General features: G+C 33.0%; 1 protein-coding gene across 2 annotated transcripts; it reads left to right on the plus strand.

The window, feature by feature from the left end:
- Positions 1-25,019, plus strand: LOC148609048 (uncharacterized). 2 transcript variants are annotated; one of them, XM_088542864.1, is made up of 35 exons: positions 1-118; positions 1,236-1,375; positions 1,793-1,962; positions 2,236-2,378; positions 2,669-2,748; positions 3,302-3,384; positions 3,598-3,793; positions 4,787-4,869; positions 5,109-5,255; positions 5,684-5,786; positions 6,687-6,829; positions 7,140-7,253; positions 7,467-7,533; positions 7,752-7,858; positions 8,222-8,380; positions 8,798-8,920; positions 9,344-9,445; positions 9,943-10,000; positions 10,527-10,682; positions 10,981-11,060; positions 11,293-11,402; positions 11,679-11,783; positions 12,122-12,200; positions 13,830-13,944; positions 14,320-14,400; positions 15,310-15,419; positions 16,018-16,131; positions 16,747-16,908; positions 17,453-17,581; positions 18,074-18,204; positions 18,476-18,613; positions 19,490-19,613; positions 19,777-19,873; positions 20,687-20,794; positions 21,936-25,019. In XM_088542864.1, the coding sequence occupies exons 1-35, from the start codon at positions 63-65 to the stop codon at positions 22,001-22,003; spliced, it is 3,981 nt and encodes a 1,326-aa protein (XP_088398990.1). In that variant the 5' UTR covers positions 1-62; the 3' UTR covers positions 22,004-25,019. The 2 variants fall into 2 exon arrangements, with proteins under 2 accessions (XP_088398990.1, XP_088398991.1); XM_088542865.1 differs by lacking the exons at positions 18,074-18,204; positions 18,476-18,613; positions 19,490-19,613; ... (1 more) ...; positions 20,687-20,794; positions 21,936-25,019 and having other exon boundaries at positions 16,747-16,976; positions 17,453-17,577.
- The last annotated feature ends 1,935 nt before the right edge of the window (positions 25,020-26,954 follow it).

Here is a 26,954-nt window from a genome sequence, read left to right on the forward strand (position 1 = left end):
TGTATGTTAACGGATGTAGTCTCACTTCACCTCATTCTTCAAACATCATCTACAGCGACAGGATGGACCCTCTACATAAATTGGGCAACTGTATTGTCTGTCCTGTCTGTGGTTCAAAGTAAGTCTAATTCTGTCTTCCTTGTTCTTATAGGACTTACTTACATCAAACAAAAATAATTGATACAAACTATTTGAATGTGTAGTATTCATATTCTTTCTTAAATAATTGCTAGTTCTTTGACATACACAACCATTTCAAAATACTAGATTATTTTGTTATTTTCAAAATTAAAATTCATTTATTGTTAACTGGCATGGGCAGAAGAAAAGACAGATTAAATTGTCAATCCATCTGTTATCCGTCTTTCTGCTACATTATTGGATATTTAATTGGGATATAATATGATGAGATTACAATTCTATTCTCTTTTCTGTTGCTAGCCTAACGAGTTAAGTGAATTTTGATGACATAAAATGGTTTGGAAAGTCGTCATCGAAAAAAACATTGTTTAAAGTAAAAGACACATTCTACAAAATCAAGCAACATTAAAATCCACTCTTGTATTTTTAAACGCAGATGTTGTTTTGTGATTTTTTAAAGCTTTGCTCTCATAGTGTAATTCATTAAGAACTGCAGTATTTAGGCTGCAATTAACCAACTTTTGATATCTAAATTCATTATACCGGTAATGCGCTATTTGCCTGACACAGATCCTTTAACACATTCTCTCGGTAGACCGTAAAAACACCCAACAATTACATGTACATGTCAATATATTAATGATATGCCCATGTCCTTGAATCTTCGGGTTGTTATATATTGTATTGTTTACATTTGGTAATCATAATCATACTTCGGTTTATCAGTCAATGTCATGACCGCATTTACCCTCTTTGGTCAAAATACCGTACCTTTCATTCTAATTAATTATCGGGTGCTAAATTAAAATAGTTTAATGCTATTTCTATATTACCTTGACTTAATTTTCGTAGTGACTTTTTAAAACCTTAGATTGAATTAATCTACATCGAATATCTGTTGATTTAACTTTTTTTCTAAACGACCCAACTGTTGTCCATTTACATAATCCAATCATTCTCGTGATACTCAAACTTTGTAAAGTTGTCCTTGAATGCAATTCTACTGTTAAACAGAGAAAAAGAATGAACAAAATATCCCATTGCTATTTGCTGCGAAGGATGATAACCATTTAAAAAGAAATACATTTTTCTAGACATTTGTTTCGGAAGTCTAACGTCGAAAATGGAGTGTTTGCCGCTAATTGTGAAAGCTGTGGACATTTTATAAAATTCCGAGTCAAGTCAGATGTCAATTCACAGATAACTCTGACTGTCAACGGTCAACAATACACAGGTTAGTGTGTATCACTACTTCAAAGTCCCATGTTATCCGTGGTGTAAGGAAAAAAAGTGGTGTGCTGATTTCAAGTATTCTGCAATATTCTGATTAGTCATATACCCGACTTGACTTATATTGTTTTCGTCAATTTCTGACTAAAGATTTCACAAATTTCTAGGTACTGTTGGATAGCTAAAATTGTTTGTCGTCCAATTCGTTGAGATAAATTTTAAAAAAGCTTATTGTTATAAAGAAAATTAATAGAAATAAAAAAAAACATACTACGATGAAGAAAAGAGAAAGACAGGTGTACAATTAATAAGATTATTAACAACGATAGTTCACATTGTTAATTAAAAAAATATTTTTTCGAGATCTTTTTGTATTGAAACGAAAACAGAGTAACTAACATGATGCTCCGCATTTTGACAGTTGGAAATGAGTACCCGCCATGGACATCTCTCGTCGACTACCTGAGAAAAGAACGGATATCTACAGGAACCAAAGCCATGTGTCGGGAGGGAGGGTGTGGCATCTGTGTAGTGGAAGCTAAGCTCTATGAGCCCCTGTCAGACTCAATGAAAAGTTACCCTATCAACTCGGTATATACTGTTAAGACTTATCATTTTTCTGTTTGTCATAACAATAAAATAATATTATATATAGGCATGAAACTAAAGAAAACTGCACATTTTGTTAAAGTTCAACGTGTCGTTACTTTAAGTATCAAAACATTCTTATTATTCACTATCTATTTGACTTAAGTTTGCACGTTATAAAATAGTTTTAATTTCGTTTTTCCTCTTCATAAATGTTTATATTATGCATTTCTTGTTACTACTCTATGATTTTACTTCTTTCTTTATGTATCTTAGTGTCTCTGTCCATTGTTCATGTGCGACGGTTGGGAGATCACAACAGTAGAGGGAATCAATGACGTCATACCAAAACGTCTGGCTAAATATAACGGCACCCAATGCGGATACTGCACGCCCGGACAAGTCATGAACATGCATGCGTAAGAAACTCATTGCACATAATCTTGCCATTTCTTCTGATGTTTATTTAAAGTAACGTTAAGAGGAGTCAAAACTTAAATGCCAAGGTAAATACTATTTTTGAATAACCTTTTAAGTACATATTCCTTTACGATTTTTTCTAGGTATGATAAAGTACCGATGTTTTTCACAAAAATGAAAACAAACACCATTAAAATAAGAATAAATATATTAGAGATATTTCCAAATCCTAACTCAGATAGTCGAGTATTTACACAGAGTATGTTTGTTACCCATGTATGAATTGTAGACTATTAGACAACAACAACGGCAAGGTGACGATGAAACAGGTAGAAGATGCCTATGACGCCGTCATCTGTAGGTGTACTGGTAAGTGTTGACGTTATCTGTAGATGGGTACTTACAAGTGTTGCTGTCGTCTGTAGATGTTTTGGTAGGTCTTGTTAGTGTTGTAGTCATCTAAAACACTAAATGTAAATGTATGTATTTCCATCATTTGTACAGATGCAATAGGAATTATTTTCTTCTTCTGAAAATGAACTGGTAAGTGTTGCCGTCACATGTTCATATATTGATGAGTTTGTTAATACCTTATTGGTTATATAAACGACATATGTAAAAGTTGCAACGTATTATGTTGTGACGACTTAATAATATTTTCGTATGTTCTGTCTTTAAGATATGATATCACAAATATTTTCAATCATAAATATTGTCATCTGTTGAGATATCGAATGGAATATTATTTATTACGAGTGCACCAGTAAACTTAATGTTATGATGTGTTTATAATTATCAAGCGTTTTTAAAGCTTTAATATGTTCATATCATGTCATTTAGATAGGGAGCATATATATTTTTTTCACTTTAAAGGCAGATAAAAGTTTTTATTTGCATGATTTAATATTTTCTGCTGTTTCAGGATATAGACCTATTTTGGATGCTATGAAGTCGTTTGCACAGGACTCACCAACGATGAAGAAAGCAAACCCTGTTGATATAGAGGTTTGTTTACAAATGGAGCTAATATAATAGTTTGTTTAATTTCTAGTAAGTAAACATATATCGTTATTTTTCATTAGTAATAAGTTTGTTGTGTACTTTTCTTGTATTTTTGGTAGACAATTTGCAAGTTTTGCTATACATTGTTTCACAAAGGCAGGATGTTGTTCATTTCTGCAAACACAATTACATGTATATTTTCCCCCATAAAAATAGGAGTTGGGAAAAGCAGTGTGCCCAAAAACAGGAAATAGATGTCACGGTGAATGTCATCCAAAGACAGGCCAGGAGTTACGGATTGTAGGCAGTGATACTGTTTGGCAGAGACCTACTATGTTGGACCAAGTCTTCCAGATATTCTCCAGTAATCCAGGAAAGAAAATAAGACTCGTGTTTGGGAATACAGGAACAGGTAAGTACTTTTATTTGCTGTGAATAAATCAGGTTCCCTTGTGAATATAGGAGGTATGGTCGTCAATTTTTCTGTTGTATGTAGGGATATATGCTTTAATTTTGACAACAACTGTTTAATGTTTTTGAAAGAGAAAACAAAGATTTTAGCAGTAATCAAAATAATGTAATCCAGGGACAAAGACCAGACACGAAAAACAGACATACACAACAAAGAACATAAAGTAACAAAAATAATACATGCAAAGTAACATAATCAAATGAGCAACTCGGACTCCACTAAAAATGGGAGCATGGATCAGGTGCTTCTCTAGAAACACTCGCCGAATTGCTCATAAAAAGTCAAGTCCAGGGTAGTTGAAATAAGAAAGGAAAACCATGACACTTTGAATAAATCAGTTTTCATGGCGCAGATGGATACACCGCAACGATCCACGAGTTCATGGTGACGACCATAAAACTTCTGTACTGATGACTTCAGTCTTGTAGCAACATAACCCTGCTCCAGAAGCCTATTTGATAGAAGTCTAGCGCGATACAAAAAGTCTGCGTAGTTTACTGATCGACTTGTATTAAGAGTTGCTGGTTATATGACGTCAAATTTCCTGTCATCTGTGGCAACATCCCTTCATTGAAATACTTTTTAATTGCAGACAGCACTACTATTTTTATGTTTTTACTTAGTCAGTAATACAGGCAATGCCGCATTGACAATTGGGAACAAATACTCTAGTGTAAGAACGTTTTGTGAACATCATAAAATCCACGATTTTGAACGCAGAAGTAAAGATTTTCTCAACAATAACAAATGGTGAAAGAAATTACCAAAAGCTTACAACTACGGTGAAATCTACACACAAAACCTAAAAGTAAAACAAACATAGAAATAGCAAATTATGACCAAGACAACAACAACTAAAGTAAAGAAGAAGTCTACAAATTAGATATTTCTGTAATAATGCTTTTACCTCCAGTCTTTTACAAAATGTTACAGGTGTTTACAAAGCAGAACTCCAACCATCAAACTTTGATATACTAGTTGATCTAAGAGGAATACAGGGCTTGTTTAGTGTCGATGTAAGTCAAATATATTGTCAGAAAAAAATAACTTTATATAGCAATATTGTACATTTTACTCTTTCAGTGGTAGGTATACACGCTCAGTATTTCGGACGAACAAATATGTCTTTCTACAACTGTACTTTTCTGATCGCATTTTTATTTTCAAGAAGTACTAACTTTGTTATTTTTTCGAATGTGCTATGAAATTTAGATAATGTCTTTAACCTTAATAAGAATATTCATATCCATTACAGTTTGACCCTACGGTCGTACTAGGAGCAGGGTTGTCAATCAACCAACTGATTGATATTTTCAAACGTTCAAAATTGAGACCAAATCTAGGACATCTTGGTGATATGGCTGAAATGCTACATAGAGTTGCTGGAAACTCCATAAGAAGTGTAGGTATACAAAGAGTACTGCTAATTTAGTTTGTTGTGCCCACAAGTTTAGTTGGATATGCATGTATACACATTATTATGTTTTTCATTCTATTTTCTATATATTCCAAGAGATAATCTTGTATCCTTCTATTTTCTATTGCATACTACTTGATTGATTCTATTTGGCCAAAAATATTTAAGTAAATGAGTATTGACAAATACTGTCTTAAACGGTTCCATAGTGATACAGCTACGTTTAAACAATAACTGAATAAGAAAGTAAACCAAATACATGAGCACAGTATAACCGTGAACTTGAAATATTGAAATACAAAAAGTTCTTTTAATTGAAGTAGGAAACGTTTTATTTTATTACATGATTTATCATCAAAAGTATTTATAAGAAAATAGACTGAAAACAGGTTAAATATATTTTGTACTTCCAGTTAGGATGTTGGGCAGGTAACTTAATGATGAAACACCTCCATCCAGAGTTCCAGTCGGATGTATATGTTACTTTGGAAGCTGCAAATGCTCAACTAATGATCGGTAAAGTATTGTCGTTGTTCAACCCCGATAGGCTTCAATTGTACGCCTCTATTTGTTAATTATTTTGTGTTTTATCTTTAAGATATCATTCAAAACGTGATTCAAGAAAGGGAACGCAATTTGGCACAGCCTTTGAAAGCTAGCTTATATTTTTACCATTAGATAATCATAGGTTGTGAGATTATCTTCATATCATATATCACATTTTAACTATACACACACTGGCGTCTGCCTATTATTTTGGCCTACATCCCTAAAAAAAACAAAAGAGCAAAGCTCTAACAGAAGGCTCTGTGGAAAACGACACGACTCTATTCAGCTATCCTGTCCTATATAGTACATTTTGGAATATCCCAGCTGCCTGTGTATACGTTTTTGTCTTTTTATTTCAATGTTGATCTAGAAATTGTGATAATTACACCGATTGTTTGGAAAGTCTTAATGTCTTTTATAGTTTGGTGCTTCAAGTTTCAACATGACCTAATAGACCTATAGAAAATATATCAAAACCATTTACAAAGTATGTTTTGTACAGCTTTACTCTACATCTTTGGTATTAAAATTCTCCATTTCTTCTTTGGTGTATGTCCTGTTGAAAATAATGATCAATACACAAACTCCAATTGTTGTCGTGGAAAAATACTATCTTATCTTATCCTTATGTAAAGATATGAATTGAAAAATGCTTTCTGTTTGTCAAAAGAAGTTGTTTTCATGTTTATATATTTGCTACATCGTAAAGATTCTTGATCCAAATTTCTCTCGGCAAAACTTGAGTTTTTTTTTAATTTTTGGCAAAAATGGACCATTTGTATATTTGATTAAGCCTATATATCGTCAAAACGATACCAAACAATAATTGACTGTATACTTAATTTTGTTTCATTGTTTCCTCGACAGCCAGTAGCAGTGGTTCAGAGAATGTCCCAATCAGCCAGTTTCTGAAGACAAACATGACAAATAAAGTGATAGTTTCTATGATCTTACCACCAATGACTGATGATTATTTCTGTAGGTTATACAAAGTTGCACAAAGAGCAGTGGTAAGTAAAATATATTTTATGTTTACTATTATTATTCAACTATTAACATATATTTATTTTGTTCAATATCAGTACAAAAAGCAACTTAATGAAAGAAAAACAATCCTATGCAAATTCTCCTCTGCAATTTTGCAATGATCGTAACCGCCGTTACGGTCATCAGCGAAAATCGACAATTACAACAATATCAACATCAAGAGCAGACAAACACCATTACCAATCCACAACAAATGTTTGAGGTAGATATTGACAATCGATAATTGATTTCAAGCCTGGATCACATACATTTGAATTTTCACACTTGTTTTAGAATTCACATTCCTATATCAACGCTGGAATACGAATGAAGATAGACAGGAAGGCAGGGAAGTTTTTAGTTGCAGAGAAACCATGTATAGTCATCTCTGGTGTTTCTAAAAACTTTGTAAGTCTACATTCCTCTATGAAGATATTTTCTTAGTAAATGTCAAGATCACATGATACATCAATATGAAAATGAGTTATAGCTGTGTATTCAATTAATTTCTCCACAAAAGGTTGAGAATAAAACGAACAACGATATTAACTAGGTCAATTAAGTTAAAGTTTATATCATGTTTTCTGTTTTCTGTATTTTAGTATTTTGTTTATGCTTTAGGTCCATGCTGTACAAACAGAAAATTTCCTACAGGGAAAGAATTTGGGTGATGTGTCCGTTGTACAAGGTAACCATGAATTATTATCAAGACTCATTCAAAAACCTTATATAGTGTCAAATGGACATAAAATCAGATGTTGTTCAGCTTATAGAATTACAGTTGTATATTTGAATCGGTGCCATACCTAAAACAACACATTTGAATTCATGAATGTAACTATATTCACTAGAAAGTACAAACTAATAAAACTGTTAAAAATTGTATTTGCATTAATTTCCTTTAAGGTGCTATAAGTACCTTATCCAGTGAGGTAAACCCTGATCCAAACATAGATGCTGTGGAACCGAGTACCGCCTACAGAAAAAATGTTGCTCTGGGATATTTGTACAGAGTAAGAATTTTCTATTCCTATGTTATTTTGAATTATAGTGTGAATTTCATGTTACCGTTTTGTTAACTTTTTGGACACGGTATGTGTGAGGTTTTGTTTGTCTAATGATATTCTATTTGATGAACCTTTACTCTGCAATGAGTAGAATAAGATTTGAACTCTGTCCGGCATGACTTGTTTGATTAAATTTGGAATTACAATAATCAGCTGAACACCTAACCAGAAAAAATACTTTTCTCATACCAGTCTGTGGGTATGAACATTAAACAAACTTATTGGAGAAACCCTCCTACAAACGTTTCTAAAACTGAAACAATCTGATTAACCGTATTGTACAAATTTGCATATTTCCCATTCCTCTAGTATATACTTGATATACTGGGAGACAACGCAGGAATGGTCTACAGATGTGGTGCCAAATCTTTAGGGAGACCATTATCAACAGGACAGCAATCTTATGATACCAAACCTTTGGAATGGCCACTTACTGAACCACTTATGAAACTCGAAGCTGTAGACCAGGTGAGTCATAGATAAAAGTTAATTTTGAAGCAGTGTCATAGCTCTTTGAAAATCATTCATAGGAGAACTTGAAATGAGACTTGCATGTAATTTGTCACAAAGTAGTGTAAACGACTTCTTATTAAAGTACCAAATAAAGCAACTCAAAGCCATACTTGTATAGTACTTACGGATTGTTTTAATTCTTGACCTGGTTTTGCCAAAGAACCAACTTTGGTGCAATTTACGCTTCGTGAGCCGCTTTTTAGGAATAATGTGAATTGCAATCGACGTTAATGACGTCACAGTACCAAGCAAGCTCATTGGGAAATTTTATTATTTAGATGATAAATTAAAAAGTAAAGAAAGGGAATAATAGATTACATCTAAACATAAATTATAAATTACAAAAAAAAAAAACATTTGTTAATATTGCAGGCGTCTGGTAAGATCGAATACATAAATGACATTGCCGAACAACAGGGAACACTACACGCTGCCTTTGTTATAAGTACTGTTGGAAATGCAATACTTCAAAACATGGATCCGTCAAAAGCTCTGGTACATAGAAGTTAAAAAAAAATGTTGATTCTATTTCTTTAATGATAAGTAAAGTGTTGTTTTTTTGCATTGAGTTCGAAATAGCAAGACGTGAGGTCCAGTCGCTTCATTATATTTGACTGATATATGATATGGTAAATTGCTGTAAAATTTTCATATTAGCAGGGCTAATTACTGCTAATTAATTTAATAGAAAACTTTCAAGCTATAATCAGAACAATACATTATTTCAACTTATTTTTCTCATTTATCTCCACATACATTTTAACATAGTATTGTTGAAGATACGAGTAAAAACGTGTTTTTCTATCGTCTCTCTTTTAAAAATAATATATTGTTGCTAATTAGCATGTTTTTATAAAACAAATTATATTTTAAATATCAAGATATTATTAAATGTGATGATATGAACAATCCTTTAAGGCAATGCCGGGTGTTCTAAAATTTATCACTGCCAAAGATATCCCTGGTGAAAATAATTGCTCCTCACCTTACGCACCAGACTTGCCAAGTCAACCAGAAGAGGTAAGAACAAATAATACCATTGAAATGATAAATTTATGACTTAAGTCTTGTTTAAAATTGAACACATCGATATAGTATTGCAGACAAAAGAAATCAAGTTTCCGTTGACAATATCAATTTGAAAAAGTAACTTATTACAAATCCTCTTTATTATATATATGACGAAGAAAATGCGTTGTTCTCTTTCATTTGCAAACAACGAGGACTAAAGAATTCTCCTGTCCGTCCCTCTGTTCGAAAAATAGATTCAAGGGCACAACTGTTGAATGTTCTTCTCTTATGCTATTCAACCACTTGCGACAAATAAGACACTTTTTAATTTCGGGTCAGAAGGTCAAAGTTGAAATTCAAATGTATTTATAATTATGGAAATTGATTTCTAGACTCAGCTGTTTTGTAACTTCCTCTAAATTTAATTTGTGCTATAAAATCTGAACATGGGCCACTGCTCGTATTTCATGCTGTAAAGTGATCAATGATCGACGCCGTCTTTCTAGGTTTTGTGCAGTGGAGACATAAAATATGCAGGACAGGCTCTCGCAATGATAGTGGCGGGTAAATATGAAAATACCTACTACTACTTATGTCAATATATGTACTAATTGTTTTAAGCATATGTCTGTTATTACTCTGATTCTTTTTTTGGTTAAATTTAATTTTAATGTACAGTTTTAGTTTTCCTATACACGATGCGTAAACGGATAACATCTTATTTAATATCAAGAAAGAACGTACAAATACATCATCACATTGTACTCGATTGATAAGATGTAAAACGAAATCAAAAGAATGTAATCCAGGGACAAAGACCAGACGTTGAAAACGATCAAATCCCGAAGAAGAGCAAATATAGTTTAAGCATCATCATCCGTCTTTCTGTTGATCTTTTCGTCACCTTTCTTTTGTTTTCATTACAGCTTTTTTCGTCAACATATGTTTCCTCTTTGACAACTTTGTTTATATTTTGAATGCACTAAGTATTGTTCACAGATTACTTGCCCTGCCTATCGACGACATTACTGTTGCTTTATGTGTTACGTCACGTTGCCACTGGTTGTAGCCAATAATTTGTACATTGTAGAAAATGAAGACATTGCAAACAGGGCAGTAAGTGAGGTAGTAGTGACATACTCCGATCAGAAACCTCCTCTACTTTCAATAGATGACGCCATAAAAGCCAGAAAAGTTTATCCATTACCACCACCCCTCGACAAATTTGCAAAGGGGGATGCTCAAAGTAAGATTTTTATTGTAGAATATGCAGAACAGTCTTCATAAGTTTTTATATTGTTGAAGATATGTCGAAGGGTTTTATGATTTTGAGGGGCAGCCCTTAACATTACTATAAGTGTTCAGCTAAAAGCATTTTTAAAATGAGAAATAACACAATTATTGTTGTTATATTTTTTGTGCAATTAATAAATTGTTGGACAGAAATAAAGGAACGAAGTGATTTATTTTGGTTTAGTGTTTAAATATTCAGAGCAATTTCTCGCGTCAACATTGTTATTAAAAGATTAAATATTTCCTTACAGCTGCAATAAACAATAGCCCAAGGAAAATTACAGGAACAATTAAGGTTGGCGAGCAGCAACATTTCCAAATGGAAACACAGGTATTGTACATGGCACCTCTATATGACAACTATAGTCATAGTGTAATGATTCTAATGATTTTACATTTCATAACTTATTCCTTATTTTAATTAAAAAAAAGATGCCTACTTTTACTTAAGACAACTTGGGCTATTGAGTTAAATAATAATATCAAGAATCTTGCACCAAGAATGAAACTAAATAAAAATGATTGGTTGTTGATGTCCAATCTATGAAAATTTTAAACTTCAGATTGCGTACTGTACCCCAACAGACACAGGTATGGATGTAAAGACATCGACACAATGGATAGACCATGCACAAAAAGGTGTGGCTCAGGTGTTAGGAATTCAACAGAGCAGGTATTAATGACTTTTTAATAAAGTCTCATTTTATGTTATGCATTCAAGTCATGACATCTTGAATCTTGTTAAATTTAAGGACTTTTTCAGAAATGCGATTTGCAAATTTTCCCCTACGAAACTGAAACGTGTTGATAAAAGATGTAGCTACCACGAGTCGCTTCTCGTGGAAAGTGAGAAACTGTTTACCGATTAATCAACTGTAATGCTACTCAGATACTATCACAATGTGTCCACTTTAAGAAAGAGTTTATATTTAGAAATATCATTGAACAGGGTAAATGTCAGTGTTAAGAGACTTGGTGGAGCTTATGGATCCAAAATATCAAGAAATACTTTGGTAGCTGCAGGATGCGCTGTTGCTGCTCATATAATGAAAAGGTAGAAATAGTTTTTTTATACAATATTAAACATACATTAAGATTATTTAAGTTCAGTTTTGTAAACCATTGCCGATAGAAAATAATATAAAAGTACTTCACGGTTTATGGCACTTACTATCAGCATTAGTTACTGTTTTGACAAGAAAAAAATCAAGAAACTATGAATTCCAATGTTTCATGAATAGTTATTTACCATGGTCATCTTTTGTTTTATTTTAATGTATATATTTTCAAGCATACATAAAATGTCAATTTGCTTTTATTCTATATACAAGTACCATTAGACGAAATGAAATGAAATGTACTTTTGGATATTTGGAATTGTATTTTTTTCAGACCAATTAAACTTAATATGGACTTTCACACCAATATGGAGATGTTAGGCAGGCGCTTCCCTTACAGAGCCGACTATACGGTAGGAAGAAAATAGTAGACGGTTCTTGCATGTATAATGAGTATTGAGCAATATTTTGATTATGAACAATCATTTTGTAATTCTTATTCTTATTTAAGAATAAAAAGACAAATATATATATATAATCTGCTATTATCGGCAGATTCGATTTAGCTATATGGAAAATATTTGTATTACGCGGGTTTGAGTTATGACCAATGAAATTACAGAATGATCAGATTCCTCCCGGCTATTAGTGGTACGAAGAATTTGTACTGGTATTTCTTTCGCTCATTGAATACCGTAAGTACGTGAAGACTTTTCATTCAGAATTGTCAACTTTCCTTTCATCTGTGGCAACATCCCTTCGGCTCCTGTGTATGGAGTGTTCATATCACACCTCATACGTTATGCCAGAGCTTGCCGAAAATACGCAGACTTTTTGTATCGCGCAAGAACGCTAACAAATAGGCTTCTGGAACAGGGTTATGTTGCTATAAGATTGAAGTCATCACTACAGAAGTTTTATGGTCGTCATCATAAACTCGTGGATCGTTATGGTGTATCCATCAGCACCATGAAAACTAATTTATTCAACGTGTCATGGTTTTCCTTTCCTCGTTTGTCTACCCCGGACTTGACTTTTTATGAGCAACTCGGCGGGTGTTTCTAGAAAAGCAGAGGACGCTTACCCTACCGGTGCACCTGGTCCATGCTCCAAGTTTTTAGTGGAGTCCGAGTTGCTCATTTACTTTTGTTACTTTGTATGTATGATTTAAGTTACTTTATGTTCTTTGTTGTGTATGATTGTTTTCCATGTCTGGTCTTTGTCCCTGGATTACATTCTTTTGATTACCGCTATAACCTTGGTTCCCTTGATTACTCTTACTAATGATTCGGGATATTTTTGATTTCTTATAAATATTGTTAACTCTTCTAACCACTGATCCCGTGTTTCGGAATCTGTAACTACTGCACAGATCTTGCGTGTTAAACAATACGGGATATTTCTTTTGGTATGTGTTGGATGACAGGATCTACAATCAAGGTATTGGTGGGTGTCCGTACTTTTATAGAAAATGTCAGTAGTAATTGTTCCATTATTGTTGATAACTAAAATATCCAAAAACGACAAATTTGTACGGCTGAAGATTACTAGTGACTAAAATATTGTGATTATTCGATCATGTTGGATTATTATTGACAAATATATACTTCTGTATACACACACATATATATATATCTAACCAGGATGGTTTAACTTGAAATAAACAACATGACTAAAATTATTCGTTTTAGAACTTGTATAATGATGCAGATAGTCAGATATAAATGCAAAAGGAAAACTTTCATATCAAATTTTATACATGAAATAAACCACTGATGACTGACACAAATATTTTGATAGTCTTCCTTTAGTTTTAAGAATTAATATCACAAACCTTTTCGTAAATTGATATCATTGTACGATGATGTAAATGACTTTAAAATACCGGATAACGACAGGTTTTTGGATTACTCAGGGTTCAGTTTAGGCATTTCACAATGTATGGTTAAGTAATATTTTTTCCTTTTTCCTTTTATATTGATGTCTTCGTTTCTTGATGATTCGTTTTAATTCAAATTTCGATATAAAGTTTCTGCTTTTAGGTGGGAGTTAGTGAACAAGGATTGCTGAATGGAGTGAAAATTGACCTCATCACTGACGCTGGTTACCTAGGCAACGAAATAGCACTCGGCGGCATGTTTGACTATATTGACAACGGTAATGTAAGATAATAAATTACCACAGCAATTGATGCACAGTCAGAATTCGATTCTTTTCTTATCTTTCAAATTGCATGACAGTTTAATAATAACTTCTATATGAAATCTATTTTTTACTGGAGACACTTAATTCATGACTGATTACTTGTCATAATTGTTTAACTAGAGCATGCATTAACAAGGGCGTCTGGGTAAATACAAATGTAATAACAATATCTAAAGACTTATTTCTTGCACGTGATACAAACATGTAACGCTCTTTCTGAAGAGGAATAATAAACATGTACAATGTAGTTTAAACTTTCTGTCTGAATCCTTGAAATAATGAACATTATAATTATTTGCCTTTTTATGTATATTTTCTCCACAACAGCTTACTTTTGTGCAAACTGGGAGTTCATACCAAAAATATGTATAACAAACAAACCAATGAATACATTCTGTAGAGCGCCAGGTTGGTATTATATCTCGTCGGATTAGGTTCCTAAAGTTTTATCCAAAACGCGCGTGGAAGTAAATACCATGTTGCTAATTCACATGTTTTTTTTTTAATTGAATGAAAATATTTTATATCATAATGGTATTTTTGTTTTTATATTAAAAAAATCTAACATGGAAAAACAATTGCTATTATTTGTTTATCTGAAAGCATGAAGAGCATTCTACAGAGTAATCAAGAGAACCAAGGTTATAGCGGTAATCAAAAGAATGTAATCCAGGGACAAAGACCAGACATGGAAAACAGACATACACAACAAAGAACATAAAGTAATAAAATCATACATACAAAGTAACAAAAGTAAATGAGCAACTCGGACTCCACTAAAAACTGGGAGCATGGACCAGGTGCACCGGTAGGGTAAGCGTCCTCTGCTTTTCTAGAAACACCCGCCGAGTTGCTCATAAAAAGTCAAGTCCGGGGTAGACAAACGAGGGAAGGAAAACCATGACCCGTTGAATAAATCAGTTTGCATGGTGCTGATGGATACACCATAACGATCCACGAGTTCATGATAACGCCCATAAATCTGTAGTAATGACTTCAATCTTGTAGCAACATAACCCTGTTCCAGAAGCCTATTTGTTAGTTCTAGCGCGATACAAAAAGTCTGCATAGTTTCGGCAAGCTCTGGAATAACGTATGAGTTGTGATATGAAAACTCCATACGCAGGAGCCGAAGGGATGTTACCACAGATGAATGGAAAGTTGACAATTCTGAATGAAAAGTCATCACGTTTATCGTAAAGTTTGGTCAATAGTTTTCCTTTACCATCGATTTCTAAGTGTTATCATTTATCGTAAAACATATTGTTTATAGGCACATTTTTGCACTGTGTACTGCATTTCCCTTTTATTTAAAAGGATCTACCCCTGCTATATTCGTCATTGAGTCGATTATGGAACACATTGCGAAAGAATTAAGTTTAGATCCTCTTGAACTCCGGACACTTAACCTGTACCAACAAGGACAGGTAAAGTATATACGTAGTATTGTGTGAAGAAATTTTAACTCTACACTACATATCTAACATGGAATAATGATCAAGGAAAACACAAGATCAAATATATCTGAGCCAGAATTTTGATGTAAATTAGGCATCAATAATCTGTATGGAGTGCAGAAAACCGTTATTTTGTTTTGTCTCTTCTTTATCTTTTTCTAAGTTTGTTTGTATGTTTGTTTTTAAATATGTATATGTTTCGTTGCCCTGGTGTAAATTAAACCATTAAGCCTATAAAAAAAACTTTGTAGTTTGTAATTAAACTATGTAAAAGATGTGTAGCGTTTGTGTAGTAGGAACAGTACGTAGAATGCATTGTATTATGTCTTATTTGAAGTGTTGTTTTTCTGATTTAGAAATTCTAAAGTTGAAATAGATAACTGGATTATTCTCTAAACATTATCGCAAAGCTAAAATGCTACGTTTACCTAAACTCAAGGAAAGATTATTTTAAGTTACTTCTGTAATAATATTAGATGAAGGAATTCAGTTTGCCCATTAAAAAATCGAGATACACATTATGAAGAACAAATTTCTCAAAAACTTAATTGAACTATTTTGTCTTCAGAAAACAACAAGTAATAAACCATTAGAGTACTGTAATATCAGACAACTGACGTCAGACTTCAAACAATCGGCTCAAATACAACAGAGACATCAGACCATTGATGCTTACAACAAGGTATGTAAATGAACAATGGATATAAAGTATCATTGAGGCTATCTACAAGGTATGTTGATGTCCAGCAGATATAACGTAACACTAATGCTATCGACAAGGTATTTTGATAAACATCAGATATAACGTAACACTAATGCTATCGACAAGGTATTTTGATAAACGTCAGAAGAAAGACCATTGTGGCTTTCAACAAAATATGTTCAAGTTCATCAGGCAACACACAATGAAAGTATACCGACAATACACCATTTAGGCCTTCAACGAGGAATATTGATATTCATCAGACATTTAGGATATCAACAAGGTATGCTGCTTTACAGACGATAACAAACTATTGAGGCTTTCAACAAGGATTGATAATTTTATTTGGCAACAAACCATTGAATCGTTCAAATAAATATGTTTATTTTCATTCATGGTTTACATGGTGAAGTGTCGATTGAAAACAGCCAAATTTACCTTTTGTTTGTCACAGTTAATATCAAATGAGTCATATAGACAAATGATAAAGAAATTTGAAATTTTTTCACATGTTTTTGATTCATACAGATAACGTCTTTAAAGTGTTATTTTGACACTTAAATGCTAGTGATATTTTTTATTAATCTTTTATAGGCAAATAGGTGGAAAAAGCGTGGACTTTCCGTAGTTCCGATGAAGTTTGCAATTTCCTATTACCTGGTTCATTACAACGCCATTGTTAACATATATGCTGGAGATGGCAGTATCTCTGTTGCCCACGGAGGGATAGAAAGTGGACAGGGGATTAACACTAAGGTATACATGTCTGGTGTAACTCTATAGCCCATGGAGGAATAAAAAGTGAACAGGGGATTAACACTAAGGTATATATGTCTGGTGTAACTCTATAGCCCGAGGTGGGATAGAAAGTAAACAGGGGTTTAACAAAAAGATTTATATGTCTGGTGTAACTATATAGCCCCTAATAAGATAGAAAGTGGACGGGTTAACACTAAGGTATACATATCTGGAGTGGCACTCTAGTCAATGGAGTGATTAAATGGGTAGAGGAGATCAATACCAAGGTGAAACTACCTTTTCAGAGATGAATATTTTTAGCTTAGATGCTACAACAGAAGGTTGTCTGTATTTTAGTTTGATGACGGGGATACTTCATTTTAGGAAAAAGTTAAAAGTTAATAATTTACATCATGTTAGTGGTTGGATAGTTATGACCACGAAGATAACGCATAACACAGACCACAGGTACATACCTTTTAACCAATTTAAGCACAATTATCAAATAAGAAAAATCCATAAACAGTAACAGATCAAGGTTTGACTGATGGTTTTTCTACAGGTAGCCCAAGTGTGCGCTTTTGAGTTGGGAGTACCGATGGACATAATAACTGTAAAGGCGAACGATACGACTGCTAATGCTAACGATTTTGTTACCGAAGGAAGCATTAGTTCAGAGTTATGCTGCTTGGTACGAAATAAGTTAACTAGAATATATTCATGTTATGTCCGTTGAATAATGTGGTGACTTGTGATCTTTTCATATTTGTTAAATCATATTAAAAACAAAGTAAACTCGTCTCTTTTCTTGACTTCGACCTTTTTCGTCAAATTGTTAAAACAATTTATGAGACATTATACAGACAGATATTTCAAAATCAAATCAAAATGCATGCAGAGAATTTGAAAAAAAGTAGTTTAACATATTAGATTGGGAGGATACACTTTTGTTGCCTGACTATATACGTTATTTTTATCGTCTTTTTGCTAATCCAGTAGTGTTTAAGTACGCGAGAAGTCATCAATGTCACAAAACAGATATTCCTCCAATTTGAGTTTAAAATTGGTAAAAAATAGAAATTGCTGTGTGTTATCCAATCATATTTACACACACACACACACACACACACACACACAAAATCGTCACCCTACACAAATTTTTTATAATGATATATATTTGCAGGCAGTTCAGAAGTGTTGCCAGCAGTTGATGGCACGGATCGGCCCAGTAAAGGCAAAGATGACTAATCCTACATGGAAAAAACTGGTAGAGAAGTGTCAGTTGGAAAGAGTCGATTTATCGGAACGTCACGTGTATGTAATTAGCATCTTGTAAATCTACTTTAATGTTTTTATCAGTGTTTTTAACAATTGGACGATTATCTGATTTTGTAACATTTCTCTATAAAGATGGATCATCTTATTTTACAAAGGTTCATTCAAGTCAACAAGTACAAACGTAGTCGTCGAGTGACATAAATCATTCACTGACCATATCTTTCCATCTAACTATTATAGATACATTTATAAAATATTGTCAGTATATGTTTCATGTTATCACTATGAACTACTTGTACATTTTAAGAGTATACGAGCAGTCGAAAACCCCCGGTGAAGTCGTATATAACACGTACGGTGTAACATGCACTGAGATGGAACTTGATGTTCTCACAGGACAAAGTCTGATCAATCGTGTGGATATATTGTATGACTGTGGTGAAAGGTGGGTAATATTATATATGTATATAGAACAGTTAGAGAGAAAAGTCGTTGGCAATTTAAAGTCAGGTAAACCGAGTGATTGTATTGTAATGCTTATGGGGTAGATTGGTATGAAAAGACAGTGCCATTTTGAAGTCGGGTGAACCGAAATATATTTACGATTGGGGAGAATAACATGTAGCAATTGAAGATGACAAGGACATTTTGGTTAACCGATCGATGCTTTCTTTCCGATGGTGGAATAAGTTGGGAAGAAAAGAGATGGGAGCATTGAATTACTTCGGTTAAATGTAGAATTAAGACACTGAAAGGCAAAGTCTAATAAACCAAATAAATTCAATGTTTAGAGATGTTATTAACCATGAGATAGAATAATTAATTGGAACGAGTGAATAACAAAAAAATATGAGCACGAATGCCAAGATTGTACGATTTTTATTCGTGGTGTGACGTTTTGGTGGAATATAACAGCTGAGAAAATGTCATTAATTTTAACTTTAAAACTGAACATACGTCAATTTTTCTCCTAATACGTATTATTCAAAGATTACTAATTTTGTTAAAAAAATATCACCTTAAGTAATAATAAGAAAAATATTTTCTTTGAACACCGTAAACAATAATAATTCAGAATAAACAAGCTTGCACCTGGCCCATGCTCCCAGGTTTTAGTCCGAGTTGCTCATTTGCTTTTGTTACTTTGTATGTATGATTTTAGTTACTTTATGTTCTTTGTTGTGTATGTCTGTTCCATGTTTGGTCTTTGTCCATAGATTACATTCTTTTGATTACCGCTATAACCTTGGTTCCCTTGATTACTTTTGCAAAAGGGAACCAATAAATGAGAAGATTTATTACAAATAATTGTCTTTTCCAGCATGAATCCAATGGTAGATATAGGTCAGGTAGAAGGTTCTTATGTCATGGGCTTAGGGTATTATCTAACAGAGATGATAAAATTTAATCCTCAGTCTGGCCAGTTATTGACCAACAGTACATGGGTAAGTATAAGTAATGTGAATAGTAATACAAAATTATTTCAATAAGGAATTAACAGTGTATTTGTCAGTTTGCATGTCTCTAATATTTTGTTTTAATTTTTTATCGATATCTAGCTAAAATGGATGACTAAATCATGATTTTGATTATTATTTTGTTCCCTAGGAATACAAACCACCTATGGCTCCAGATATACCTATTGATTTTAGGATATCCCTCCTGAAAAATGCTCCAAATCCAGTAGGCGTTTTACGATCTAAAGGTAATACATGTACTTGAATTCAAGAATGCAATTTAAATGTTCACACTGTCTGTGTTATTCGGTATATCTGAATTTCCAAGTTCTCTAAAATGTGTAATGTACCTGTTTTTAAACCCGATTTATTCTATTATGACATTTAGCTGCCCACTTGACCGATAGGACAACGTGAGCTGATGCTATCACTTGGCGTCTGGCGTCGTCCGTTTACTATTTTCAGTATCTTCAAGTATATTTTCATCTAAATCTAGTTGGCAGTGTTTGATGAAGGCTGGCATATTTGTTTTATAATCAAGGGAACCAAGATTCTATATAAATTCAAAATAATGTAATCCATGGACAAAGCCAAGACTTGAGAAACACCTAACAAAAATACATTAACTGACCAAAATAATAGGTAAAAAGCAACAAAAGTAAATGAACAACTCGGACTGCACTAAAACCTTGGAGCATGGACCATGTGCACCGGTTGGAAAAGCGTTTTCTGCTTTTCATGAAACAACCATCGAGCTGTTCAAAAAGTGTTAAATGTGGGTTAAACGAAAAAAGAAAATTATCACATGTTGACACAGGTAGTGTATTTTCTTATGGACGAGACGTGTCTTCAACTAACGACCGAATGAATGTGCGTTAGTATCGACTCATACTACAAAAAAAGTTATTTATCCTTTCAATTTGTAACCTGTAAAATCCTTGCCAAATATATTACTTGTTATTGTGAAACGTTTTATATTAACAGTAAATTTCCTGTATGCCTGTTGTATTTCATAAGTGCAACTTAACTGTCATGTATTTTTTTTGTTTATTGTTTTTCAGCTTGTGGGGAACCTCCTCTGTGCATGAGCTGTTCAGCACTATTTGCTTTGAAGCGGTGCATTGAAGCCGCTAGAAAAGATATTCAAAAGGACTCGTTTTTTGCACTAGGTAAATGTTAAGCTCCACCTAGTGACAGTCGTAAGTTTCCTGTCACTAACCGCTGCAGACAAGCCTTTCGAAATTTTCTGACATTATTCAAATCAAACGTCGTTTGATAATAGGATAATGTCGCGTTCAATCCTTCACATCACTTCGGCTCCTGCATATAGAGTGTTCATATTACAACTCATACGTTATGCCAGAGCTTGCCGAGACTTTTTGTATCGAGCTAGAACTCTAATAAATAGGCTTCTGGAACAAGGTTATGTTGCTACAAGATTGAAGTCATCACTACAGAAGTTTTATGGCCGTCATCATGAACTCGTGGATCATTATGGTGCATCCATCTGCACCATTAGAACTGATTTATTCAACGGTCATAGTTTTCCTTTCCTCGTTTGTCTACCCCGGACTTTTTATGAGCAACTCGGCGGGTGTTTCTAGAAAAGCAGAGGACGCTTACCCGACCGGTGCACCTGGTTTATGCTCCCAGTTTTTAGTGGAGTCCGAGCTGCTCATTTACTTATGTTACTTTGTATTTATGATTTTAGTTACTTTATGTTCTTTGTTGTATATGTCTGTTTTCCATGTCTGGTCTTTGTCCCTGGATTACATTCTTTTGATTACCGCTATAACCTTGGTTCCCTTGATTACTCTTTCACATTTTCCCAACTTTATAAAATCCTGCATTTTCTGAGAAGACCGGCTACAGTGTCTAGAATGAGTTTCGAACGTAAGTCGCGGTTCCGGATGTTAGATTCTTTTGCGCAAAAATACATTTTTATTATTATGTCTTACCGAACTGTTATAAGAAAATTATGGTTTGTTGGTGCACAATTAAGTTAAATTTAGGCGCACTGTTTCGCACACCAAGTAGACCCGGTCAAAGTTCGTAAATGTTAAAATTATATGTTACATTTTATTGATATATTGTTTAAATAACAACAACGCGTTAATATTAATTATGTTAGACGTAGGTTATGTCAATAAAAAAAATATTATACATTTGTAATGATATATTTAGACAGATAAGAGCGTGAATTAAGAATTTTGCTGATTGTTTGTCCACACGCAAAATGTTGCGCTGTCTACATACGCCTGGGTGCTAAACACCTTCCAAAATACTGAAGAATGAGATTTTTTTTTGCAGATGGTCCTGCCACTGTGGATAAACTATGTGAACTCTGTCTTGTAGACCCATCAATGTTTGTTGTGTAATGAAGTCATTAACACCTAACTGTAATATTTGAATATTACTGTTTTACTATAATTCTTTTTAACGAGGGAAATAAAACGAATAATGATTTTCAAAATGGAAAACCTATCATATATTTAGACATCACCAAAGATTTATATTGCCAATGGAAGTAATACATCGTCTTTGCTTCTTAATTCTAGTTCAAACAATGTATATCAAATGGTTTACTTATTTGTGTTTCTATGTGGTATAATATACTAATTGTGATTGTGAGTTTAACAGAAGTTTTTCCACTTCATTGTCCATGTTTATGTGTGCATTATGCAGCATATTTGTCAAAACCTTTGTACATTTAAAGTGTATGTTTTATGTCACTTTATGGTTGTATCAATATATAACTACTTCTTTAAACAAATATTATAGTTTTAAATGTGCTTTTATTCACTATCAGACTACAATAAATTAGCTAGTAACAGTAGTGTCTTGTAACAATAATTCTAAAAAAGTGTGATGTTTTTCCTAAACAAAAAAAAAAACAAGGAAAAGGTTTGGCGGGTATTTCAAATGAAATAATCTGAAAATATCCAAATCTTGTAGGTTGGAGGTCTTATTACAAGAACAGAAATGCTTTTATCATTTTCAATTTAAAATCTTAATACTGCTAAAAACTATATGTTTTTATTCCAATGGCAAAAGGTGTAACACCATTGATAAAATGTCTGTGAATTATGATTTCAAGAAAAATATTAAATAATACACATTCTGAATGATCTTCATTTTTTAGCTTAGATTTTGTTTTAGTAAGGTAAGTATTTGGAAAAGCGCGAAGTGATACCAGTAGCTTACCTAAACACTGTAAGGTAAAGCAAGAAAACACTTTTGTATTTAATATGAAAGTATTTTTAGTGGGGTATTTATATTTGGTGGAACTCTATATCCCATGGATGGATAGAAAGTGGACAGACGCTAATGCATTTATATCTGGTGTAACTCTATAAAAAGTGGAGGGATAGAATGTTGATAAGGAAATAATACTAAGTTATTTATATCTTGTGTAACTCTAAAGATAATGGAGGGGTAGAGAATGAACAGGGGATTAACACTAAGTAATTTATATCTTGTGTAACTGTATAACCCATGGAGTGATAGAGAGTAGAAAGGGGAATAACACTGAGTAATTTTTTTATCTCATGTAACTCTATATCATTTACAAAGGACGGGGAATTATTACTAAGGTAAATACATCTGTATGACTTGCTATAGTCATAGTTAGTAAATAAATTGTGTTTCCCTTTTTTCCTGTTTCCAATCAGATACCTTATAATATTTCATACAGTGCACAGTAAACAAGATATCTTACTAAATGTTTGAGGTATCTTTTTATAAGATATTTAATATATTTTATAAACTTATCCCATACATTAACATGACTACGTTATGGATCTTTTTGTACTAAAATAACCTTGATGATACCCTACCAGTATGTTATATTGCTAATGCCTTGACTAATTTGAATTTTGTTAGACTTCCTATAACATACGTTGTGTGTCTGCGTTAAAAGTTTAAACAATCACTTATTAACTGCATAGGTCTTTTCTGGATAAGATCATTTCTGACAGAACAATTTATATTGTTCTGATAATATACTAACATCTCCAGCTTATGGAGTATATATTTCCCATTACTACTGTTCATGTGATTTTTACAAAGACTTTCTTAGTAGAGTGAAAATACTGTCAAATTAACTTCATAGAGTTCAGTCTTTGTTAATATCATCACTACAAAAGTTTTATGATCATCATAATAACCTTGATTGACCAATGTTAAATTTGTCTCTCGTAGATGAGACAAGAAATTTTAAGTTAGATCGGTCATGTCTTACCTGGTGTATTCTTATAAACTTGGTGTTCCTTAGCCTGTTGATATAATTAAGTTCTGTTGACAGGTAGCCAATGTGTTTGCCAATAAACTTCCTTTCCTGTTGATGTAATTAATTTCTATTAATATGTAGCCCAGATATGTGCCTTTGAACTTGGTAATTCGGTTGATATTTTCAAACTGAGGTAACAGGTATCCAAAGAGCGTGCATTTGAGCTTGTTTTTTTTCAGTTAATATAATTAAGTTTTGTTAACAGGTAGCTCAGGTGTGTTCTTATGAACTTGGCATACCTGTTGATATCATTAAGGTCTGTGAAGAAATGGTCAAAGTGTGTTCCTATGAACTGTGTGTTTAAGTTTGGTAAACAAGTAGCCTATGTGTCTGCCTTTACACTTGGTAATTCAGTTGATATTTTCTGTTTTGATATTCTTTTTTAAAGTCAACTCTTTCTGTATGTTAAACTGTAAAAAAACATTTTGCACCCATTTGTTCATGTAATCTGTAGAGGGTAGGTGGTCTTTGCATTAAATCAAAGTATTTTCTTTGTACATTTTGACAACGATGTCCGTATAAAATACATACAAGTGTAAAAAGTAAATACTTTGAAATAATTGTATTATAGTATAAACATAGTCCATGTTATTTTACTACATTTATAATTTGAATATCTGACAACTTAAATTACAAACTTTACCAATTTTTGGACTGGAGAAAACTAATTTTACATGTATACTGTTTACCTCAAGACTTATTCACTTGCATTTGTTAAAATCTATATTACATGTATTTAGAATGTGTTGTGTTCATCATATAAATGGTGTTTGTCACAATATATATTATTTGAAATGTGTTGTATTCATCATACGAATGGTGGGCTCTTACCAAAGACATTAAATTACAACAAACCTATCATTTAATCAGCAGAACATCTCAGGGATGGAAAATCAGTTTACTGCACAGTAGTGTGTCTGGGCATTATATCAGTGGTTAACGTTTAGTCATACTGATATCTTAAGTCATTTTTTTAAAACATTTTATCAGTTATTTTGTAGGTCACCTTTTGATATAATATTAGTCATTTTTGTCACATTTGTTATTTACATATTAAAACTAATATTTATAGTTTCATCTATACAAATAAAATGATGAGAAAAGTATTCTTTTGGGTTTTTGTAAAATGTAATAAACCCTCGCAAAAATAAGACCTCAAATAATGTCTATTCCATCCTTCATAACACTGGAACAGGCCTACTATGAAAAGTGTATGCTTTATACTATAGGTAAAGAACATGTGTTATACAAAATGAGAACAGTTTGAGGTTCATACGAATTACAATTTTTGAAATAGTGCTATGAGTTTATCAATTGTATTAAATGATTTATGAAATGTGACGAATTTCCATTGGAGTAATAATGTCCGGATTAATTGCACTGGTTGTCGTAGTTTGGGTTAAGTATCATGTTAATCATAATTGCATTTTCAAGGCTATAGCGGCAATCAAAAGAATGCAATCCGGGGACAAAGACCAGACATGGAAAACAGACATATACAACAAAGAACACAGAGCAACCAAAATCATACACACAAAGCAACAAAAGTAATGAGCAACTCGGACTCCACTAAAAACTGGGAGCATGGACCAGGTGCACCGGTAGGGTAAGCGTCCTCTGCTTTTCTAGAAACACCCGCCGAGTTGCTCATAAAAAGTCCGTGGTAGACAAACGAAGAAAGGAAAACTATGACCCGTTGAATAAATCAGTTTTCATGGTGCTGATGGATACACCATAACGATCCACGAGTTCATGATGACGACCATAAAACTTCTGTAGTGATGACTTCAATCTTGTAGGAACATAACCTTGTTCCAGAAGCCTATTTATTAGAGTTCTAGCGCGATACAAAAAGTCTGCGTAGTTTCGGCAAGCATAACGTATGAGTTGTGATATGAATACTCCATACGCAGAAGTCGAAGGTATGTTGCCACCAATGAAAGGAAAGTTGACAATTCTGAATGAAAAGTCATTACGTTTGTCGTAAAGTTTGGTCAATAGTTTTTTTTTAACATCGATTTCTAAGTGTTGGTCAAGATATGAGGCTGACTTCACAGTGTCTGTAGTATCCTTTATCTCAAGTTCATTTGGGTAGATGCGGTGTATCAAATCCCCGAAATTAGGATTGTATCATGTGCAAGTAATTGATAAGGATTCGACTATAAATAAGGTAGATACTTTGAAGGAGTATATTTTAATGCATGTATTTTAACCCTCCCAAAAAGCCATTATTTAGAGGATTCAGATTTAAGATGGGACGATTTAAATAAATAGTAGCATTTCCTTGTGACTTCAAGTTATTGTTCATTTCATGAAAGTGTTACTATAAGTAGTTTATTGTTTTTTCTTTTACTTGCCATTTCATATTTGCTATCCACCTGTGGGTTTATAGCTTTTTTTCTTGGAAAAATATAAACAATATTCACAATAGTTTTACACATTATTACTTTTCCTATGTTAGTAGGAACAAAAAGTACTTTGAATATGTTTCTGTCAACTGCTAAATACAATAATTAAACAACTAAAAAATATCAATTATGTAAAAAAAAACAAAAACAAAACAAAACAAAAAGCACAAAATTCCCCAAAACACATAGTGAGTAATATTCATAAGCTGGGAAAATTCCATATGACGTGAAACAGAGAGAGATTTGGCTGCCTTACACCTGTCCAAGTTAATTTCATGGGTGAGTGATTACCTATTCTGTAACTCTTACAATAGCAACTGGTCAGTTTAAATGTTGGATAGCCTTGTCAGTCCTTTGTATTGTTCAGTAGATTGGTAACAAAAGAGTGTCATGGTTGTAGGAAAGTCACTGTTATAGGAATCATACTAAGATTGTCAATCTTAGATAACAAATTAAAAGTGAAAATGAATAGAAGACTCCAATCCAAAAAGATGAATCCAAAATATAAAAGTATACTACGTGGAACTGAGTTACCAGAAGTTAACAAAATTGTAGCAAACCAACTTGGATTTACATACAAAACACCAACACCAATAGAAAAAGCACTCGACTGCCATTTACCAAGTTATTGAC

Source organism: Perna viridis, chromosome 8 (genome assembly GCF_037379345.1).
Source record: "Perna viridis isolate PV_CMFRI_1.1 ecotype Kerala chromosome 8, ASM3737934v1, whole genome shotgun sequence".
NCBI classification, from domain to species: domain Eukaryota; kingdom Metazoa; phylum Mollusca; class Bivalvia; order Mytilida; family Mytilidae; genus Perna; species Perna viridis.

Coding starts and splice junctions, on each gene's coding strand:
- LOC148609048 (XM_088542864.1), top strand. CDS start 63: ATGGACCCTCTACATAAATTGGGCAACTGTATTGTCTGTCCTGTCTGT. Junction 7,859..8,221: donor CTCTGGGATATTTGTACAGA/GTAAGAATTTTC, acceptor CCATTCCTCTAG/TATATACTTGATATACTGGG. Junction 11,403..11,678: donor TTAGGAATTCAACAGAGCAG/GTATTAATGACT, acceptor ATCATTGAACAG/GGTAAATGTCAGTGTTAAGA.